The sequence below is a fragment of the Gallinula chloropus genome (genome assembly GCF_964237585.1).
Source record: "Gallinula chloropus genome assembly, chromosome: 1".
In the NCBI taxonomy this organism is placed as follows: Eukaryota; Metazoa; Chordata; class Aves; order Gruiformes; family Rallidae; genus Gallinula; species Gallinula chloropus.
In genome coordinates, this window is record NC_140085.1 from 141,306,080 (window position 1) to 141,326,609 (window position 20,530).

A 20,530-nucleotide genomic window follows, 5' to 3' on the forward strand; every position below is an offset into this window, starting at 1 on the left:
TGATTGAGTAATCTGCTTTTTGTGGTATTGGAGAACAAAATGGTTTAATGCACTTGCCTAAGGATCCCAGAGGTGAATTCTTGACAAGTGACTTTTCTCTCTGGTAAATGAGTTTTGGGGTCACCTTTCTTCTGACAGAGGAGAAGGCCTCTGGACTCTCCTTTTTGATAACCAGCATGGAGCAATTATTTTGTGGATGTGGCATTCTTAAAGTTGTTGGCAAAATCATTTGCAGTTGCTGAATTACCCTGAGCTCCCAAATGCTGTTGCAAAGTTTCTGTGCTTGTGGAAGCGTGGTTATAAAGTAAGATGTTCTCATCGGTGCGCCTGGATGCTGAAACAGTGTGAATTGTGTTCAGCGTTTTGCAGGCCATCAGAAAGACAGTCTGTGACTGGGAAGCAGGTCATGAGCCGTTCAATGATCCAGCTCTAAGGGGAGAGAAGGACCCTAAAAGTGGTTTTGACATCAAAGTTCCAAGACGTGCAGTGGGACCTTCCAGCACTCAGGTATTTTCCCGTCTGGTGGTTGTGATACCTGTCAACAATTACTGCATGACACATTTTCTCTCTGGCCTGGACTATTTAAAAATTGCAATTTGTTTGGGGTTTTGTTGGGTTTTTTGTTGGGTTGGGTTTTTTAAATGCTAAAATTCTACTCTGATTAGATTGATATTTATAAAATTATAAACACTTAACCAAAAGCCTCTGTCCGGGTTGCTGTGACTTTCTACTCTGATGCATAATTTTTCCAAGTGTTCAATCTCTTTAATTTGACTTCCTGGAAAGAAATATTTTCTCATTGAGCTCCTATTGTGTTTCAAGTAATGTTTTTGAACTTTATGAATTGTTTCTTGACTGACTCCCATTTCTGGCATGTCTGGTGGATTATTTTTTTTAAATCCCATTATTCAATACATGTTTATGCATTTTAAAAATATTTTAAATATAAATGATGGGAGAGTATTTGACTTCTGACAAAATCACTCTTACTCTTTAGTTATGAGTGATAAAACTGCTACCTAAAATCAGTTTAATCTGACACTAAAACAAGAGGTACTTCAACTGTCTTCTGTGGTAGTCCTAGATATGGTATTTCAAGATGCTCATTCTTGTTACCTCTGTATAATTCTATTTTTTTAAAATTCTTTTTTAATTTTCTTTGTGGGTTTTGAGAGTGTATGATCTGGTAGTCTGTTATTCGTAGCTCACCTGAGAAAATGAGATACTGGGCACTTTGGGTGAAAAATTGAAGGCAACTGTGTTTTGTAAAGACAGTCTTTTAATACCTAAGATCTATGGGGAAGAGAACCACGTGTAGATAAAAATTAAAAATCTTGGGTAATAAAACGTTGCTTAAATTGGGTAAGATGGGTTTAATGAAGATTTTGTTCTGAGAATTAGAAAAAAAAATTTCTGGGGTAAAAAGTTTAGGTATCAGCACCAGTGGGCTTCTCCTGTGCTTGGTATGTGTAAGAGCTTTGTTTCACTGGCTGCAATAGGCTGTTTAAAGTACATGGTTCTGTCTGCTTTTTCTGCTTTTGGGCTGGCACACTTGTCTCTCGGCTGACCGGAGGAAGGCAGGTCAAATATATTGATTTTCAATAGGTTTTTCTCAGTTCCACACAGTTCTAAAATGGCTATGTCTGAACTGGTAATACTTGGAAATCTTTGTGAAATCATTTGAGAAGCTAATGGCTCCCTGAGCATCCTCTGAAATGAACGGGAACCTTTTCCCTTGGCTTGAGGGAGCACCGGATTGCAGTGATTATTCTGAACGAAGGAACCTTTCTGTGTGGCCTCCTCTGCATGCTTACTGTGCTGCTTTTCATTTTTAACAAACTAACAAGTTTTCTCTGCTTCTGTTTCCCGTTCCTTATTTACCCTTGTGTTTTTATTAACGGATTCTCTCTCCCCTGCCTGCCCCTGTCTGTTGGTTTTTAGCTCTACATGGTTCGCACTATGACAGAGTCCTTAAACTCTGCTGAGCTGTTGAAGCAGCTCAAGTCTCTGGGATTGGAAAAGCTATTGCATGTGACACACAAGTTTCTGAGGCAGTCCTACATCTATCCGCCTCTTTTAAACTTTGGTGGTAAGACATTACTTATTACTTTTACTTTTTGTGGTGATGTGAACTGTTCCACTGCAAATGGTCTGCTGCTAAGTGTCAGTGGAGGTCCCCTTGGCATGGGTAGGCGTTTGTGCTGGTGCGTAGGCTAGTGCTGCATCTGTTCCTCTTGCCTGAAAGGCTTTTACCCACACAGTGCCAGTTTTCAATTTGAAGTGGAGCAGTCGCTTACTGATAGTAGTAATTCTCGGTGTTGCTCAACTAATGTACCATGTGTATTTTCCTTTTTTCCCCCCCCCTTTCCACCACAATTGTTTCCTTTAATGATACAGCTTTACATGGTGAGAACTATGTTAGAGTCCCTCATTGCTGACAAAAGTGGTTCCAAGAAAACCTTGAGAAGTAGCCTTGAGGGGCCCACCATATTGGACATAGAAAAATTCCATCGCGAGTCTTTCTTCTACACTCATTTGATAAATTTCAGTGGTAAGATATGTAGATGATCAGTGTCCAGCTTAGCATGTCCTAACACCTCTAACACGACCTGGAAAATGTTTCCGATTGCCTAAGTCAACTTACCTTTGGTTTATTTATCAAAAGCCTTGGTCTGTCCAAACTTTTTCTGAGACCTGGTATCCAGTATTGTGGTGGGATTTTTATTTTGACTTGTTATACATTTGTTTATAATGTGTCAAATTTCATATTGTTACCTCCCTTTTCTATTTTTATTTTTTTTAATGCACATATCTCTCTAAACAAGGGACAGATGAGCCTATACACATTGAAATTTTAAAAAAGGAAGTAGCTTTTGTGTTTTGGGGGTATTTTTGGAGTTTTTTTGTTTAGTTTTTGTTTTAAGCACGGAGGAAACAAATTCTCTGTTGTGGTAAATTTGATGTCATTTCACTACTCTTACTATTCGGTTAATCGTAATCGGAAACATGCTGTCCTAAAGAATTCACCTACTGACATTGAATGTATCCAGTCTTTGTCATCACCATGCTGTGTTGTCTCTCATTTTTGTTTTGCTGCCGGACTCCTTTACCCTCCAGAGCCTGTTAATGTCAGTCATAATGCTGCTGGGGAACAGCGCCTCAAAAGGTCTTCAGAAGATCTTAATGTAAAGAGCTCATTCCCGTTTCCGTTCTCAAGCCATCTGCAAAAGAAGGCTTGTATCAAGTGTTTTCTGGAGAGGAGGGAAGCACAACTCTGCACCCCCGACAGCAGCCTTAGAAACTTTTTGTTTTAACCCCCTCCCTTCATGTGTCTGTCTGTCACTTCCTGCCCATCTAATCAACAGGAATGTGTGGAGCGATTCAGTCCTCCAGAGGCAGAGATGGTACTGGTGGATCTGGTACAATTTCATCTCCTTCACCTGCAGCTTCCCAAGTTCTGTGTATAGCTGTCTCAGCCCCCAGCTGAGAAATTAAACTAGAAATCCCCCTTTATTGGTGTACATAGTTTTACTGTTTAACTGGTATCCTGGTTCACTTCCACAGTGGGTTTTTTGTTTCTTGTTGTAATAAAGCACCACTCTGGGGATCAGTGGGGATTTCAAAACTCTTCGAAAAAGTGATGGGCTTTTGAATTTGGTTTACATATTTGGCCTATGTATAGCTCTAGTGACTCACGTCTGCTTTTATTTTTTTGTTTCACATTGCATCATCAGAATCACAGTTGTATTGCTCCTGATGTATTTCTATAAGAAGTGTAATTTTTCTTTATTTATTCTGAAAGAAACCCTGCAGCAATGCTGTGATCTGTCCCAGCTGTGGTTTAGGGAATTCTTCTTAGAGCTGACCATGGGCAGAAGAATCCAGTTCCCCATTGAGATGTCCATGCCTTGGATTCTGACAGACCATATTTTGGAGACCAAAGAGGCATCAATGATGGAGTAAGACCTACTTGTCCTCTTCCCCTGAGTGATCATTCTTCATGATTGACATTGCCTATTAATGTAACTGCCATTCCTTATAACTGCTTTAGTTGGTTTGAACAAGCAGTCACTGAGACGGTATTCTAAACCTTTGAAAATTTTTCCTCTTATGTTTGCCAATTTCCAGATTCTCAAGGTTCTATTTTTGAAGTGAAAAACTGAAAAACTGAACCTTTCATATAAGTATTGTTGCATCAGCCAAATATGTTGTTTCCTGTGCAAGTTTTCCTTCCTTACTCCTCAAAGCTGTGAAATACAGTGCGCAGTGATAAAAGCATAGTTCCATTTTAATGGAAAACAACAGCCAGAAAACCAGTTTCAGACTGCAAACTTATGTATACAATTTCTTGAACTAACAAAATACTCTTTTAAAAGAAGTTGTGATACTTTTATATAAAACTCCAACAGCAACAACAAAAAAGACTGCATGAACTATGTAAAGATTAAAGTATTGATTGGTTCACAACATCTAGACTGCACCATCCTAAAGAATCATGATTTCTATAGACATGTAACACTTTTTTCTTTTTTATTCTTTTTCATTCAGGTATGTTCTGTATTCTTTGGACCTTTATAATGACAGTGCTCATTATGCACTTACTAAATTTAAGAAGCAGTTCCTCTATGATGAGATTGAGGCAGAGGTAAAGTAACCTTACCTACCTGAGAAAAATAGCCTGTACATGAATGTGAATATCATGCTAAAAGGTCAAGACCTATTATAAGAGATGCAGAAGAGTTGGGGATAATAAACTGAGAAGGAAGACCAGAAGATGGGTAACTGGTTGGGTGACAAGTTGTAAGGAAACTTGTAGACCTGTGCAAAATGTCTCACGTGAATACTGAAAACTGAATGTTGTCATCTCTTTTACCAGGAAATTTGGATGCATTAACTTTCTTAATTGTGTTTGATAAACACTGGGAAGCTTTGGATAAACCCCCCTTGTTTAAATTTAAGTATCTCTAAACCCACTTTTTTTTATTTATGTCTTTCCAAGGTGAACCTATGTTTTGACCAATTCGTCTACAAGCTGGCAGACCAAATATTTGCATACTACAAGGCAATGGCTGGCAGGTAGCTATTCTAGTAATGAGAACTTCTGTTCATAGACGTCTGCTCTGCTGTGCTGTCTAATATACTTTAAACATTGTCTTCCTTTCTCAACAGCCTGCTTCTGGATAAACGATTACGTTCTGAGTGCAAGAACCAGGGAGCAACCATTCAGTTGCACCAGTCCAACCGCTACAAGACACTGCTGAAACAGAGACACGTCCAAGTGAGTTAGCTCATGCTGTGTTGGGAAATTGCCAAGCGACTGAAATACAATGGGGTTGATTTATATAGGTATATGAAACTCTTTCTGTGCTGTATGTTCCATCATCTTTGTGGCATAACTGACATTTGAGATCAGCTGCTCTTGTCATATGAAGGAATAAATTAAGAAAAAAAAAACAACAAACCAATTTAGAAGATCCTATTTGAGTGGAAATGTCTGTTGCAGTTAAGCAAACACAAGCCAAATAGGAAACACAAGCCAAACAGGAATGTCATATGTGGTATCGTTGTGTTCCTGGTAATGTCTTTCACCAGTTTTCAGTATGTTGTCGGCACAATGTCATGGGACCATGAAATGCTGATATAAATACTTAGATGTAAATGCAACATGTGAGATTATTGCTTTTTGTGAGAATTGGGATGTTCATGAATTTATAAATTTTGTCCATCTGCTTTGTTTCCATGTGTTTGGAATGCAAGTTCACCATGTGAGAGTCTGTTAATCTGTGGTGTCTTCCATTCCTTGTACAGCTTGTCTCGTAATTTGGCTTCCAGTTTGTAACTTCATAGCCTATTCTTCTTTAGCTTCTTGGTAGGTCAATAGACCTGAACCGACTGATCACTCAGCGAATTTCAGCAGCCATGTACAGGTCAATGGAACTGGCAATTGGTCGATTTGAAAGTGAGGATTTGACTTCCATTGTGGTGAGTTGTTGTGTTGCAGTTCTGTCACAGCACAAACACTGCAGTTAGGGTTTAGATGGTAATTTTGTTTTGGTTTAATTCAATTTCTTTCACTTGCATTGAGAGTCATAGACATCTAGCCTCTTTTTTTTTTTTTGTCCCTTTTTTTTCTCCCATTATAAATCTGTATTTCTTTTTTAATGGCAGAAGCAAAAAAGTTTTCTCTAGCTTTGCAAGAAGTCCTCTAGATATTCTCTTATCAAATAATTGTACAGTCAAATCTGGTTTATCCTAAACCTTAATTATATATATATATAAATGGGAAATAATTTAAGCAGTCGTACTAGAGAAGTTAAACAATCCTTTTTCCTCTCATGTTTTGTTTCTGTAAGTGGGAAATCATACAGTGCTGTGGTTGAAGTCTGGTTTACTAAGTCTAAATTGAGAAAAAAACCTCTTATCAGAGAAGCATCTTAGTCTGGCAAAGGCATTCTTTTAGTCACTTCCAGCTACTTAATAAATTATACTGGCAAATTCTCTGCTGCCATTGTAGCATATTGTGAACTGTATTAATTCTGATGTGCCAGGGTTTTTTCTCCCCGTGCCTTAACCTGCATCTCTTTTCAAACAGTGCTTGGGCCTGACCCGATGCCGCACTGTGGAGTATGCTGCTGTCCATGGGACAGTGCAGATTCCAGTCCCGTTCAGACTGATAATCTTGTTCTTTCCTTTCCCAGAAAAAAAAAAAAATAAACCCACTGTAACAGAGGGATTTGGAAGTAGGGTGTAAATGTCACCTGTAGAGAAGGCGTATACTAGGAGCCAGGAGGAAACAAGGAAAATGAGCATTCTTGTGATTTGAATTTTTGTAAATGCTCATTTCTGCCTGTGCTTATAGGTGAAATGGACACCAAATCAAAACAGCTTTGTGCCTGGTAGATTTGAAATGAGTTTCTTTACTCAGGCAGCTTGGTTTTATGGCATGACAAAAATAAGGGTTATTTTGTGATGGAACAAGATCTGACTTGTGCCTGTGGAAGAAGAGCATCTGTGCAATATTGAGGTGTCTTTTTGAGTTAGCGTTTTGATTAAAATGCTAAAAAACAAATTTTATTTCCAGACGGTGTGATTTGACAAGTAAATATGCAGTCAACAAGAAGAAGATCAGACACATTTAGTTCTGCTGGAATGAAAAAAAGAAAAGAAAACAAAACAAAATCACGCAAGAAAGTTTAACATTGGTCTTTCTGTAATTATTTTTTAACAGTAAGGTTTAGTCATTCAGTTAACTACCTTGATTTAATTTTGTTCTTTACTGAAGATAAATCACATACTGAGGCCAAAGAATCTCTTGAATTTTCAGTGCTTGGTGTTACAACCTTTGAATTATTGAAATGCATTTTTTCTTTATGTGCAGAATTTTCTTACTGGCTAGATGACAGAAACAGAAATTCGATGAAGGTAGTTAGAAGAGTGAGCTATTTTTTTCCTCAGGTTGGCCTCAATACTGTAATAACATAGTGGTTCTTTTTCCTTAAACTAACTGTTACTCACAGGCTCGAAAATCTTTTGAAACATGGAGCAATTAAATCTGACAGCACTGTAAGGGAAGATGACCATGCAGAGTCAAAGCTGGAGGACATTTCTCCACTGGGTCATTGCACAAGAGTTTTTAAAAGCAGTGCTTGGGGGTTTTTTTTGAGTGTGAGTCTGTGTTCTTTGTGTTCGGTGTTTTCAGTGTCTGATGTCAGAGATGGTTTTGTCCCCTTACCCTTCCCTCATACTAGGAATTTCTTGGCAAGAGGCAAAATGTGATGAAAGGCAGTGCTGCTCATATATAGTTGTGTGGTCTACAGCTACTGATTTTTGTGGATACCTTCACAACATCTGTAAATGTCTGGTCTGGTCTTTCGTTGCATCTTAGTACATTCTTCACTGGAGTAAACAGTGAGAAGGATTTAGGGTAAATGTGATGTTATCCCCACCAGTACTAGTACAAAAGTTAGTTCACCGGTTGCCCTGCTGAGCAGAAATTTGTGATAGCTTGCAGAAGATGCTTCTTGGTGTATGTCTGACCCCATTTGAATGCTGGAGTTTTAACTTTTGCTCAGAGACAGAGGAGAGGTGGCATGAATCTGTGTTTGGGACCCATCTGCAGTGTAGACCCATCTTACTGATTACACTTAAAGTCTCAGAGGGTTTTGGTGGGAGATTGTTACAAAACAACCCCAACAGCATTGATTCTTTCTAGCTCTTAACATTACAGTAAGATACTGCAGGAGAATCAGTTGTTCATTTCGACTTCTTTCCAGCCTTCTTTTCAGTCAAAGTTATTTATGCACTTTCTTGAGCTTCTCCACTTTATTAAATGCACTGCTCTGTGTCTTTCCTGGTCTTTTTTTTTTTTTTTTTCTAGGAGCTGGATGGCTTGATAGAGATAAACAAAATGACTCACAAGCTTCTGAGTAGATATATGACCTTGGACAGCTTTGATGCCATGTTCAGAGAAGCCAACCACAATGTGTCAGCCCCGTATGGAAGAATCACTCTTCATGTCTTCTGGGAACTCAATTATGATTTCCTTCCAAACTACTGCTACAATGGATCCACTAACAGGTTAGCACGGCAGCCTTTTGTCCGCAGCAGTTCTTATGCCACCCTCATGCAAACTCTTTCCTAGCAAATGCTGAAAAGCCCATCTCCATTCATTAGGTGTGTTTTCCACTTCCAATGCTTTACTCAAAGCGGCGTGAGTCATTTTACAAAGTCCTGTGAAACATATGAAAGCCTGTTATTTGTCTGCAATGGAAGTCAAATGTAACCACAGCATCCAAATTCTGTCAGTTTAATGACTTGGCTATGATATGCTGAAAAATAAAGTGTGTCCAAAAATACTGAAAATTGCGTATTGGGGAGTTTTGGTAAACAGGATCCTCAGCTGTGAGGTGATGGAAATATTACATTCCTGATTCCACGTTAATGTGAAGAAAAGGATTGTTTACTGGAGAAGGGAAGAGATCAGGGTTCACTGCAGCTACAGTTTAAGGCTTTAAAGAGAGTGAGTAATGGAAATGGAGGGAGGTAGGATCTAAAGTTTTAATGAGTGGATGGCACAGTACTTTGGGCTTCCTGCTTGTGTGCTCTTTTTAGGATTTGTGTGCTTTTAGCCTTTACTCAGGCTTTGGTTAAAGCACTGTGAAGTGACAGTAAAGTGATATTGAATATTGAGCTGTAGGAAGAAGCTGTTCTCATCATTCACTGTCTCCTTGGAGAGCTTTCTCTGTTTGACATGTTCCGTGATGGTTATGTTGCATCTTAGATCCAAGATTCTGTCTGTGAAGGAAGGAAAAAAAAGTGGGGTTTATGGTTAACTGGTTTTAGCCAAGAAAATTCTTCTGTTTAATTAATCTGTCTACATAGAGGAGGTGAATGTATTTCCAAGTAAGCTACTGTGCGGTTGATGTATCTGGAGATCAATATTGGAATATCCAGTGTGATGTATTAAGATTCATATGAGCACAGCATGAAAAGAAAATCTTGATGAAATGCTAATCCTTCAGCTGTCATGTTTAATAAAAGCCAGTCAATAGCTCCTGTAAGAATTCAGTCTGTATTTGTCCTGGCTATTAGGGACTGCTGTACTGCAGACCACAGCGCTTGGGGAGTGAGCCTGGAATGCCAAAGGGCACTAACAGGATCCTGTAGGATGGTGGCTTGTCTGTTTAAACACTGTACTCACAAATTGAGTCAGGCTGAACCTCAGGCTTGTCAGGTAATTAATTCAGGATAATTAATTTAAGAGATGATAAAGGGAGACAGATCTTAGGCAGTAAGCATACCACGTTTCTAATTTCATGACAGAATTGCCTTGGTTTCAGTCAGTAGTGTGGAGAGAATTAATTCCTGTCTTCAACATGCTTATTATATATGGTGCCCACTGGTATTTTTGCTGGGAGAGGGAAACAGGGAGTTTCTAGCCCTTCTACAGTTTTTAAGCACAGTCATCGTGTCTAATGCTGCCTTGCTGATAGCACAAAATTTAAATTGATGAGCTCTCTCTGCAATCAACTGTACAGATTATTGTGTGCAAATCTTGGAGTACACAATGAGGAGCTCTGTGAGAGCTGCTAGCTTAATCTTGATTCTTGATAGGTAATGTCTTACATGAAAGCTGTGTGTAAACAAGGGGGGAAAAGTAACAAAAGGCTGGAAAAAAAAGAAAGAAGTGTGATGGAAAGCAGAGAGGTTGCTTGATGGCGAGGGGTTGGAGGCAGAGCTCCCAGGATGTGTAATACAGCTTACCTCTCATTAATTTGGCTGCAGCTGTGGTATAAGGGTCTTTCTTTTAAGTTAGTGTTTTGGCCAGATTAATTTGTATTCAGTACCTTTTGAAGCCCTTTTCCCAAAAGTGCTTAAACATGATGATTTCAAACGTTTGTAAAAGGTGTTTAGAAGCCCTGCAGGATTGCTTCGAACTCTAAAGCAAGAAGTACTGAAATACAGAAGTACTGAAACATGTTGCATGTTTAATTATTTGGGACTGAAGATGGGGGTTTTTTTTATATACCTGATGGGGCTGAGATTAACCAGTGAGACTGCTATTAAAAGATTTAGCAACTTAATAATTGCGGTTTCCAGTTTTCTGAACTTTAGTCACATGCCTCAGTGCTGCCCAGACGTGTTCAGACTGCACAGTTGTGGAGGAGGAATAGAGATATGAGCAGGGCCACCTCTGTGAATGGGCATTAGCAGTGAAGGCCGAGGGTGGTTTTAATCCACCTGTTACCAATCAGGAAAGAGAGAGAATGAATTTTTGGTTAATGGCACAAGCATAGGAACTGCAGGGGAGGTCAAAGCCCTCTTTAATCCAGTGTCCTTGCAGAGGCCGAGTAGGAAAGCAAGGGATGTCTTACGATAATTTTTCTGACAGGAAATGGTCCAGCCTCTGTTAGCGCATTTCAGGCCCTTTGCAGGGCTTTGTCCAGGCCTTCTTTTGAAGCTGTCTGAGGTTTTGGCATTCATGACGTGCTGTAGTGAGGTGTCTGCAAAGAAAGCTGCCTGCTGCACAAAGAGGTATCTCTTCTAGTTGGCTCTCAGGCTGTTGCTTGCTAGTTCTTATGCTGAAAGAGCAGCCATTTCCTGCTTGTCTTCTCTGTGCTGCTTGAGACTTTTAAAAGAGCTCCCTCTTTTCGGCCCAGCCTTTAGTGGCATGTTTTTCCAAGCCCATGGAATCTTTTTCATGCCCATGTCTGTACTTTGTTCATTCCCCTGTACTTTTATGACCTTTGGGATGTTTTTAGGACTAGGGCTTTCCAGAGAGTTCGGATGGCACAAGGGGAACTTCAGATTTTTGTTCTTTGTTCCTTTTCCACTATCCGCAGCGTTCCTTTTTTCTGTGTTACAGTCTTTACTAATTCCAAGCTGGTCTTTTCCTTCCCTGATAGCGTGTTTTGTTTTGAGGGCTAACAGGAGCAAGTGTGAGACAGCCTAGATGTTTATTTGAGTTGAAGATTTTCAGTGCTTTCTTGACACAAATGATATAAGCTTCCGGAGACGGTAATTAGACTTGTAGCTCCATCTCCTCTCAACACATTATCTAAATCTGTATTCTCTGCTAAAAATTATTGTGTATAGCGTTCTTCCAAATGCAGTATGACATGTTTCTTCTGAGGATACAGATTTGTCACAGAATGAGCAAAAAAGACCAGCTTTTTATTTTTCTATCTTCCTGCCTGCCTCCCCCTTCCTTTCACAAGCTCTCTGTCTCTCTCAGACTGCTTTTGAGACTAGTTTTCACAAGAGAACAGCTGCGTCTTCTTGTCTTAAATATACTCTGTTTGCTGGAGCAAACTTGAAAAGCAGCACTGGCAGCAAAATCTACCTAGTTTCTCCTACAGAGAGCCAAATGGGCGCGGTTATAGAGGCTGATGCAAAGTAGGGGTGACTGTAGTCAAATACTCCATCAAATACTCCATTTGACAACAAGCAACTTATCTTCCTCCACGTTTAAAGAAAAAGCCTTTCTATCAAAAGGAAAGGTGATAGCAGTGGAGTGGTGGATATCTGTTACTCTTTCATGCTCGGTTTCATCTGCTGTTTCCTCACACTTCAGTTTGTAGCCTCCTGTTCTCTCTATCTTGACGTTCATGTTTAAGAAGGGTGAGTTCGATCTAGTGCTCCTTAAGCGAGGAGGTGTGGAGCTACCCCTAGATCTGTTAGACGGGACGAGCTCTTTGAGAAGGCTGGAAGCTGAAAGTGTTCATCTGAGTTAGACAGGGAAGTGCAGAGAGATGCTTGGGAGGGAGGAGTATGATGTCGTATTACTTCTGAGATGGAGACCAGGAAGTCTATGAATGAGATTATGTGTCTGATCTGGTGCCTGCAGTAGCAAGGAAGCGGGACCAGGATGGTGTCTCTCAGATTTCTCCTTATTTTCTTTAACAGATTATGGTAATTAGAATGGCAGAATCATTTAGTTTTGTTTGTATGAGCTCCTTCCTGGTAGGTATCACAGAAGTGCTGATGTAAAATGACTTTATCCCTAAAATACTTACTTTGGGGCTCATTTATCATTCAGCAATCACTGTTGCAAAGCTTTGGTAAGCCAGCAAGCTTTTCATCTGCTTAATCTACTTTGACTGCTTACAACCTGCGTTGATTAAAATAGATAAATTGCTGCGAAATCATCAGCACTAATTAAAAATGAAGAGAACGGATTATTTTGGAGTATGCCAAAACCTGCAGCCAGCAGGAGCCAGCCTAAAGTAAAAATTTGTCTAGCTTTAGCATTGATATTCACAGTCCTTCAAAGAAATGTTTCTGTTCCTTGGAGGAGGAGCAGGAGGAAGCCAACCGGCAGGATGTCTAGAAGAAAGCACACACATGTGCACACTGAAGAAGTTTGAAGGATGGCAGATGATGCTCAGCTGTGAAGGCTTCTATATAGCCCTTAGATTGGAGAGAAGAAATCTCTTAATGTTTACCTGAATGACATACTTGGATTAGTCACATACTTCATAGAATGATGCAGTCTCCTTTCCTGGTTCTACCCTCAGAACTTAGCCATACCCCCACCATAAAATGTACCAAGTGACTGTACTGCTTGCTCCAACTTCCTTTTCTTAACCTTTCTCCCTCTTTTGTCATCTTTCCCCTATATCTCTCAAGTGATTCAATGATAAAAGCATAAAATGAATACTTCAAGTCTTTAAGAAACCTTGAAGGTTATTTTGCTACGATTCTAAAACAGGAGAGATGGAAAAACACCCAGGAGTTACTTCTGTTTGTACACAGCCAATGATACTTAGAGACTCTCTGTCAGTAGTATTTCTCTGGTAATGGATTTCTGAGGCTGTGTTTTTTTGAGCCTGACTGGGTAGCACCCGGACAGTAATGACCCTGTAGTTCAAATATATTCATAATACCTTTTTGAAAGAGAAAACTTCCCACATTTATATTCTGAAATGCTTTTTCTCATGAGGGTTTTAATTTAATGATAACAAACCTCCTGCCCAACAGGCCTGGACGCTGAAACCCAGTCTTACCTCAAATGACATGGTATCTCTCTTGATTTCTTTCGATTTAGAGATTTTCTTAGGGCTTGAAAATTGATGTCAGTTTAAAAAGGAATAGGATTTGGAGAGAAAGAAGGGGGGACAGAGTAATCTCTGTGGCTGTCATATGTTGCAGATTACTTTGAACTCCATCAAATGTTTACAACATCTCTGATAAACTCATTGGTGAAGTATCTGTGCAGAGAAGCGAGTAAAGTAATGTCACGAGGAAGTTTTCCATTGCTGTGTGAGGGAGAAGGGGGCAATTTGTAAACTGATGAAATGTAAATGTAAGGAGATTTAAATGGTGTATGTACACTGGCAAAAATAATACACATAAATGATATTTTTTTTCCTCAAAAGCTGTACATGCAACCACTTTCTGGACTTGAGCAAGTGCAAGTAGCAGGCTAAAGACAGGGCTAAAATACATAAGAACAAGTAGCTGAAAGCGTGGGTAAACATATTTTTGACCAAGTTAAAAAATGCAGAAAACCTAGTCCTGAAGTTACAGATTCTCACAAGAGTGATCCACATTACTCAGAAATAAACCACAGTGGAAATAATTGTAAACAACCTGGTGCAATGTGTATGTGTTTGGGTGATTAGCATGTCTTGTTCTGTTTTCAGCTAGAAAATGGATGCATTAAAGAAGAATTTCTATATTCTTTCTAGGAAAAAATATTAATGAATCATTCATTTTGTGTATTCATTAAATTCAAACATATTTTGAATTAAACCAGATCAAGGTACAATTGTATCTTATGATTATTATAATGTACTGCAAACTTCCTTTCCTGAAACCTTTTCCTCAATCCATGTATTTTACTCGGCTATCACTCAGAACAGGTTGATCTGATACAAACATTTGATGTACACTTCTTAAATAGCTGTTTTTCTTCTTGACTGTGTATATACAGCTTTGCAGCATCTACCAAGCAATCCTTTTTATTGAGTTTAAAAAGTAAATTAGCCATCCAACCCGTAAACACATGCACCAGTAATTTTGCTTAGTTTAGTAGATCTAAGCAGAATCAGAGCTGCTGATTAACTTCTTTCTGCAGTAAAACTGTAGTGCTGCAAAATGTATATTTTTTGCAGTACCACATGTCTTTGTAGTACCCTTGTCATCCTCTTAACAATTATACAAAGGTAAAACTAACATGATTTGTATAGGTACATGCTTACACTGGAGTATAACCATACTTTTGAAACATTATTTTTGCTACAAGGATTATACCCTTCCTCCTGACTTTTTTTTCTAAAGGTATTAACCTGAAGTATTTCTCCTATTGTTTCTTTACGGTGGAGAAGCTCCAAAATATTAAATAGAAATGTCATGTTCTTCTTTGAAAGTGTGGTTCATTCTCAGGGACTTAATTTTGTTAGCACAAGGAACTGCAAGAGGCTGTTGCTACTTTATTAGTTGCTTCTCTTTTTGCTGGGCTGGGCTAGAGTAGAGGTGGGAGATGGTTTGGGACCCTACACACCACTGAAGAACAGGGTCCCAGCTCTGTGCTTCCCTAGTTTCAACTTGGGCTGAATACTGGTCTGGCTTTGACTTTATATGTAGACAAAAGCCATATCACACAGGGTGAGGTGCATTGGGCACACACCTACTAGCCTAAGAATAATTAACCATGTCTTTATTTTGTGTTTTACAGATTTGTTCGGACCGTGCTCCCATTTTCTCAGGAGTTTCAGAGAGATAAGCAGCCTAATGCACAGCCGCAGTATCTCTATGGATCAAAGGTTGGATTTAATTCACTTTATATTTATGGTTTGCTAATATTTAAAGGTATCTTTCTTAGTTAGAGAAGCTGTGGAAGATGAAAGTTATTAAAAACGGACTCAAAGTACATTTTGACAGAATTTCAAATTCAACATACACCTTTTTTTCAGACTTTGCTGTGAAGCTCACCATATGTTTCAGCCAAAGTGCAAGTGACTAGTCTGGTGGTTAGTCCTATCTGACATAGCTAAAAATAAGTCCTTCTCTCAACCACCTTGCATTGCACAGTTGCTTGTAATGGCAGAGCAGATTCAAAGAAAAGATTAATTAGTCATCTGGTGAAGTGAGAACAAGAGCCCATCTTGGGTGCAGCTGCTCCCTTGTTACAATGATGAAGATTGTGATGGCAGGAGAAAAGAGAGCAGATAGGAAAACCTGCTTCAGATTTTTTCTAACTTAAAAAGCTTATAGGTTCCAATCATCCTAATCTATCAGATACCAAACTGTTTATATTATTTAAAAAAAACCCCAAACAAGCAGTGTAGCATTTAATTGGCATCTTCAATCCAAGGACCTCAAACTTCTTGTGATGAATTTGCCCCACTGGCTATCTCATCTGTATCAGCGTCATATTTCCTGCTTTGCAGGTTAGAAGGGCTTAGGAGGTTTATGCAAGCTTTCAGTAGAAGTGTACAGGATACGCAGTTGCATGCTCTGTGCTTTAAGGCAATGCCCAAAACTGAGGTTAGAAAAGAGCTTACTTGGGTGACAAGTAGAGGGAGTGCTTGGCACAAGGGAATAGTCGTGGGCTTTCATGGAGCTACCCATGTGAGGAAAGTGAGCCTCTATTCACAGGACCAATGCCCCTGTATGCAGTATTGTATGTTGGAGGTATAGATTTATTCTCCCTGATTACTGCAGATTTATTTTCTTATGCCTCAGAAATGTTACCTGAGTCTTAATGACAGCTAAAGGCGTAGCACATTGACATACCTCTGCATTAGCAGTAAAAAACAGCAGTGGTATCTTCAGCAAATAATTTGAGAATACTTAATAAGATGTCACCCTTAATTTAGCATTGGTGTTTTGAGTGCCAGGGGGGCAAAAACAAAGTGTGGAAAGATAAATAAAAAAATAAAGGGTCAAGTTAGAGGGTCATTGACTAAAAAGAAGTTTTAAAATTATCTCCTCAGTTATCCTTGTAATTTTCAGAAGTGCATGGGAGGTGCCATTTTCATGTCTAGCTACTTTCATTGTCTAGCTCCTACTTAAACATGAGCAAGATTAGTCCTTGTCTTACTGTTGCTTTCTGCACGTTGTATCCTAGTTAGACAGTGCAGTCTCTGTGATTTGCTCAGCAAGTTATTTTTTGAGAGCTGAAGAGAGAGCTCAGAAGTTACAAATTTCAGTCCTAATATATCTACTCTGTTTGTAAATCTTCAGTGCTTTTAAAATGTAAAGGAGGTGGAAAAGGCTGTGCATATCCTTAATGTGGAATGTAACAGCTGATTGTCTGCTACCTTGAATAGTATTTTATATAATTGGTTTCCAACATGGAACACTAAATTATAGGAAAGTGGCATTTTCTTACATTAGAGTTATTGTGTTCCTTACTATTTTAGGAATTCATCAGATGCAGTGTAAAGTACAACCCCCCCACACTGAATTTAGTAGAGATCGCTAACTTAATTTGTGTAAGTGATGATACAGTAGAGTGAGTGACAGAGGATTAACTGGGGAACCCTATTTTTTTATCAGTCAGGTTACATTATTGAAATGAGTTTAGTAATCTTTGCTCCGAGCACTACACATTTTCAGAAACCTGATTGTTTTCCTATATGAGCAGGAGCAATCCAGGATGTTCTTAGATGCCTTTCTGGAGCAAGCTTCCTAACTAGATATGCCTATATTGGCAAATATTCCCCACTCTCCGTAGTCATAAATTTTTTACAAGAGTCTATTTTTATTATTCAATCTAATGTATTTTTGGAATTGAAGATGTCTTCCTGAAATTCCAGTCAGGTGTTTCTACATTTCTGGAACAGTTCATAATTCTTATCTGATAGAGGCTACACATTCTAGCATGTGATATAATTGCTTGATATGTACTGTATAGCCAGGCTTGTCACAGAGCACATCCTTGTTTGGGGTATCTTGTTGAATTCCCTTCTGACTGCATAACAGTGGGCTATGGAGTAGCTATGTAGCTTTTTAATTTATTGTCATTTTTGAGTGCTCAGACTACACAAGTTACTTAGTTGAACACTTTGTATTGATCATATAGCCAAGGAATAGGACTTTTTATTTTTCTTATTGGACTTTTTTTGTTGGTGGTTGGGTTTTTTGGGGGTGGGGCTTGGTTTGGTTTTGTTGTTGGTTTTTTTTAATCAATCCATGATGCTTATTTAGGTCAAGGCAAGAGCATTGTGGTTTGTTGTGTGTATGCACACTCACAGGTGTCTGTATTGGGCTGTAATGGCCAAACATTTTCTGTGCAGAAGTTTTGCATGGGCAATGTGCCTGCTTAAAGAGTAATTAAAGAAACTTTTAGTTCTAATGTCAAAGTGTTCATATCCTCCCAGAAACCCACAGGTACAACTTAACTCCTCCTCCTGGCTGGCAGGGGAGCAGGGCTGTCGGGTGGGAGGGAGGTGACCATCAAAAGCTTGTCAGCCTTTTAAGTGAGCTGGAGTATTTTAAAAGCTCATTTGAGTCATTGAGCACAGTTATTGAAGTCCCTTTACTCAGCTGAAGTGTGTGTAGTAATGAAATGAACGTTAGCAGATTGAAGTTTGGCAACATGGGCTGGATGCATAAAATACTTAATAACGTGTATATATGAAAGTGTCTCTCCTGGGGATTTGAAACTGTCTTTGCATGTTAATGAGGTATCTGGTTTTCTAGAGCTGATGTAAACCAGAATTGAAGAGCTTGCTTTTTGGCTTATACGGGGTTTTCCAAATATTTTCATGTTTGTATGTCTCCTGCATTTTGTAGATGCTAACTCATCTTGTGGGGGGAAAAAAAACCCAAGATGACCCCTTTGGAAAATACTTCTCAATGTGAATATAATGTTTTTAATCTACCACTGTTGCACAAATTAACACCAGTTTTCACTAAATAGCATCTTTTTATTGGTTAAATCACTTAAAATGTTTGCCTCTTACTAGAGCACTGTTAAAACTGGACAGTGAACTATGAAAGGACAGAATTGCCAGAATGAGCCTGAATGAATCTGTAACAAAGCTTTCTGAGCAAGAGACAAAGAATTTTGTAGCTTTTCTGAGTGTGCGATGGCTTGAGTTCTTCAAACTAGTGCCGCTGCTCATTTGCAGTGGGTGTGAGGTGGTCCATTGCTTGTGAGATCATGTAAATGTTTATCTAAGTAGTGCACAGTAAACTGCACTACTAAACTCCTTGGGGGGGATGGGTTTATAACCTTCTCAATCTAATATATACATGTGTCTTCTTGCGTGTGTGTGTATATATGTGTTTGTGTATAAATAACATTCAGTAGGTGAATTGCCTCAAAATTGCTTTAAGATTGAACTGCTCCTTGTTCTCAGTATGGAATATACGTGTTTATATAACACATAAATGCACATAAATATATGTATTGCAATGCCTTAAAGCACACATAAAGAAACAGATGCAGAGAAGTAAATATGTTTTCAAGGGCCCAAGATGTTGGCAGAGATGGGAATTTATGTCTCTTGGCTCCATCCCTTTAACAATAAAATAATCTTGGCTCTCTTTGATGAAATCTTAGAGGAATGTTACCGCTAATTTGATTACAAGGTCATTTTAAAGCATTTTTTTCTGTCCCTGCTACCCAGCCGGCCCCTTTCGGCAGTAAGCCTCTAGAGTTGGCTTCATGCTCTGAAGAGAGTTTTTCAGTGTCTGTCTCATGCAACACCTTCATTTGAAGCTGCAGTAAACTCTTGTCATCTTCCCACTTTATTCCAGATTGGTGTGTAAGACAAAAGAGAAAGGTGTCAGCTGGAGAAGGCTTTATTGCTAACTTAACACAATCAAGACACCTTCTGAAGTGCTTTCTAAAAGCAGTACCCACCCCCATTCAGCACGTGTTTCTGTGTGTCGTACCTGTCCTAGCCAGAAAAGAGGAGAGGACTGCATCAAACTCATGCCAGCTCCTGTCTTCCTAGCAGTATGAGAGCTGACGTCTTTTCACAAGTCATGGGAAATGTTGTCAAAATACAGTAGCTGAAAAGACCCGCTGCCTGCTGTGAAATATTTGCTGGGAGCTCTCTTGTCAAAATGGTACACCCCCCCTTGGCTTCCAGGGTGTGGTGGTAAAGGGGTGGCAGGTGTCCAGCCAGCAGTTCTCCCACCTTTACTGGTACAACCGAGCTGGGTCAGGAGGAGCTGACTTTACACCTGCGTTCCTATCCATAGCGGTGTAGAATGCCCGCTGTCACAGTGTACCTTCGTGGTTTTGACATACCATATTGTACAGCAATACTAAGGTTTATTATGTTTTTAGGGAACACAAATGCACTTAAGAGGTTCAAAACAGGGTGACTCCTACACGTAAGCCAGACAGGACGCGTCGTGCTGGTGAACAGATTTCTGTCCGAAGGGCCTTTCTTGGCACTTTGCCACGAAGCTCAAGGCAGAGTGAAAGGATGGGCAGATTTGTTACAAAAATAAAACGTGTCTTGGTGTGTTTTTACTTCCTTGCCCCTTTGTTACACAGTGTAGCCTGTGGTTGGATAGAAATTTGCAGCTGGCAAATGAGTTTTATCATTATAACTGAAAGGGAAGGAGAGAAAGAAGGGCTGGGAGTTGCTTCTGTTTTCTCTATGTGGAGCAGAAAGTAGCTTGTGGTGGGTACAGAAGGGTGCAAATACTATATCCCAAGATGCCTCAGTTTCATTAGAAGTGTCCTTACAGAGCTGCTGTCTTACAGATGTTTTTAGACCGAGGGGAAATTTCAAAGACAGGCAAAAGGATACCACTAAAATCCCAGTGAATGTGGCTTGCACACAGAGACCAACCCTGTTCAGATGGGAGCTTTGGGAGCACCATGGTTGGCGAAGGGCGTAGTCCATGTGTAGTTTGAGAAGCAGTCGGGAATGTGGAGTTAAAACTCACCCTGGCAAACCACTGCACTCAGGGTGTATGTTCAGATGCCTGAAGCATAGCAGTCTGGGTTGCCAGCTGAAAACTTCTACTCAGTTTTAATTTATGCTAGTAAAAGCACAACAACAAAAAAGAGTCTCTTGGTCACTTCTGATTCATTTTTATATTTGTTTGCTGGTTT

At 39.4% G+C, this 20,530-nt stretch overlaps 1 protein-coding gene across 4 annotated transcripts in view; it reads left to right on the top strand.

The window, feature by feature from the left end:
- Positions 1 to 20,530, top strand: part of CYFIP1 (cytoplasmic FMR1 interacting protein 1) — a gene marked incomplete at its 5' end in the record, with an annotated part of 59,831 nt that overhangs the window by 13,964 nt on the left and 25,337 nt on the right. For all 4 annotated transcript variants that reach the window (XM_084269464.1, XM_084269463.1, XM_084269461.1 and 1 more), the window contains 9 exons: positions 360 to 507; positions 2,398 to 2,551; positions 3,803 to 3,959; positions 4,549 to 4,645; positions 5,000 to 5,076; positions 5,170 to 5,278; positions 5,863 to 5,982; positions 8,378 to 8,577; positions 15,179 to 15,266. In XM_084269464.1, the coding sequence (XP_084125590.1) occupies positions 360 to 507; positions 2,398 to 2,551; positions 3,803 to 3,959; positions 4,549 to 4,645; positions 5,000 to 5,076; positions 5,170 to 5,278; positions 5,863 to 5,982; positions 8,378 to 8,577; positions 15,179 to 15,266 (1,150 nt within the window). The remainder of the gene's footprint in view (positions 1 to 359; positions 508 to 2,397; positions 2,552 to 3,802; positions 3,960 to 4,548; positions 4,646 to 4,999; positions 5,077 to 5,169; positions 5,279 to 5,862; positions 5,983 to 8,377; positions 8,578 to 15,178; positions 15,267 to 20,530) is intronic.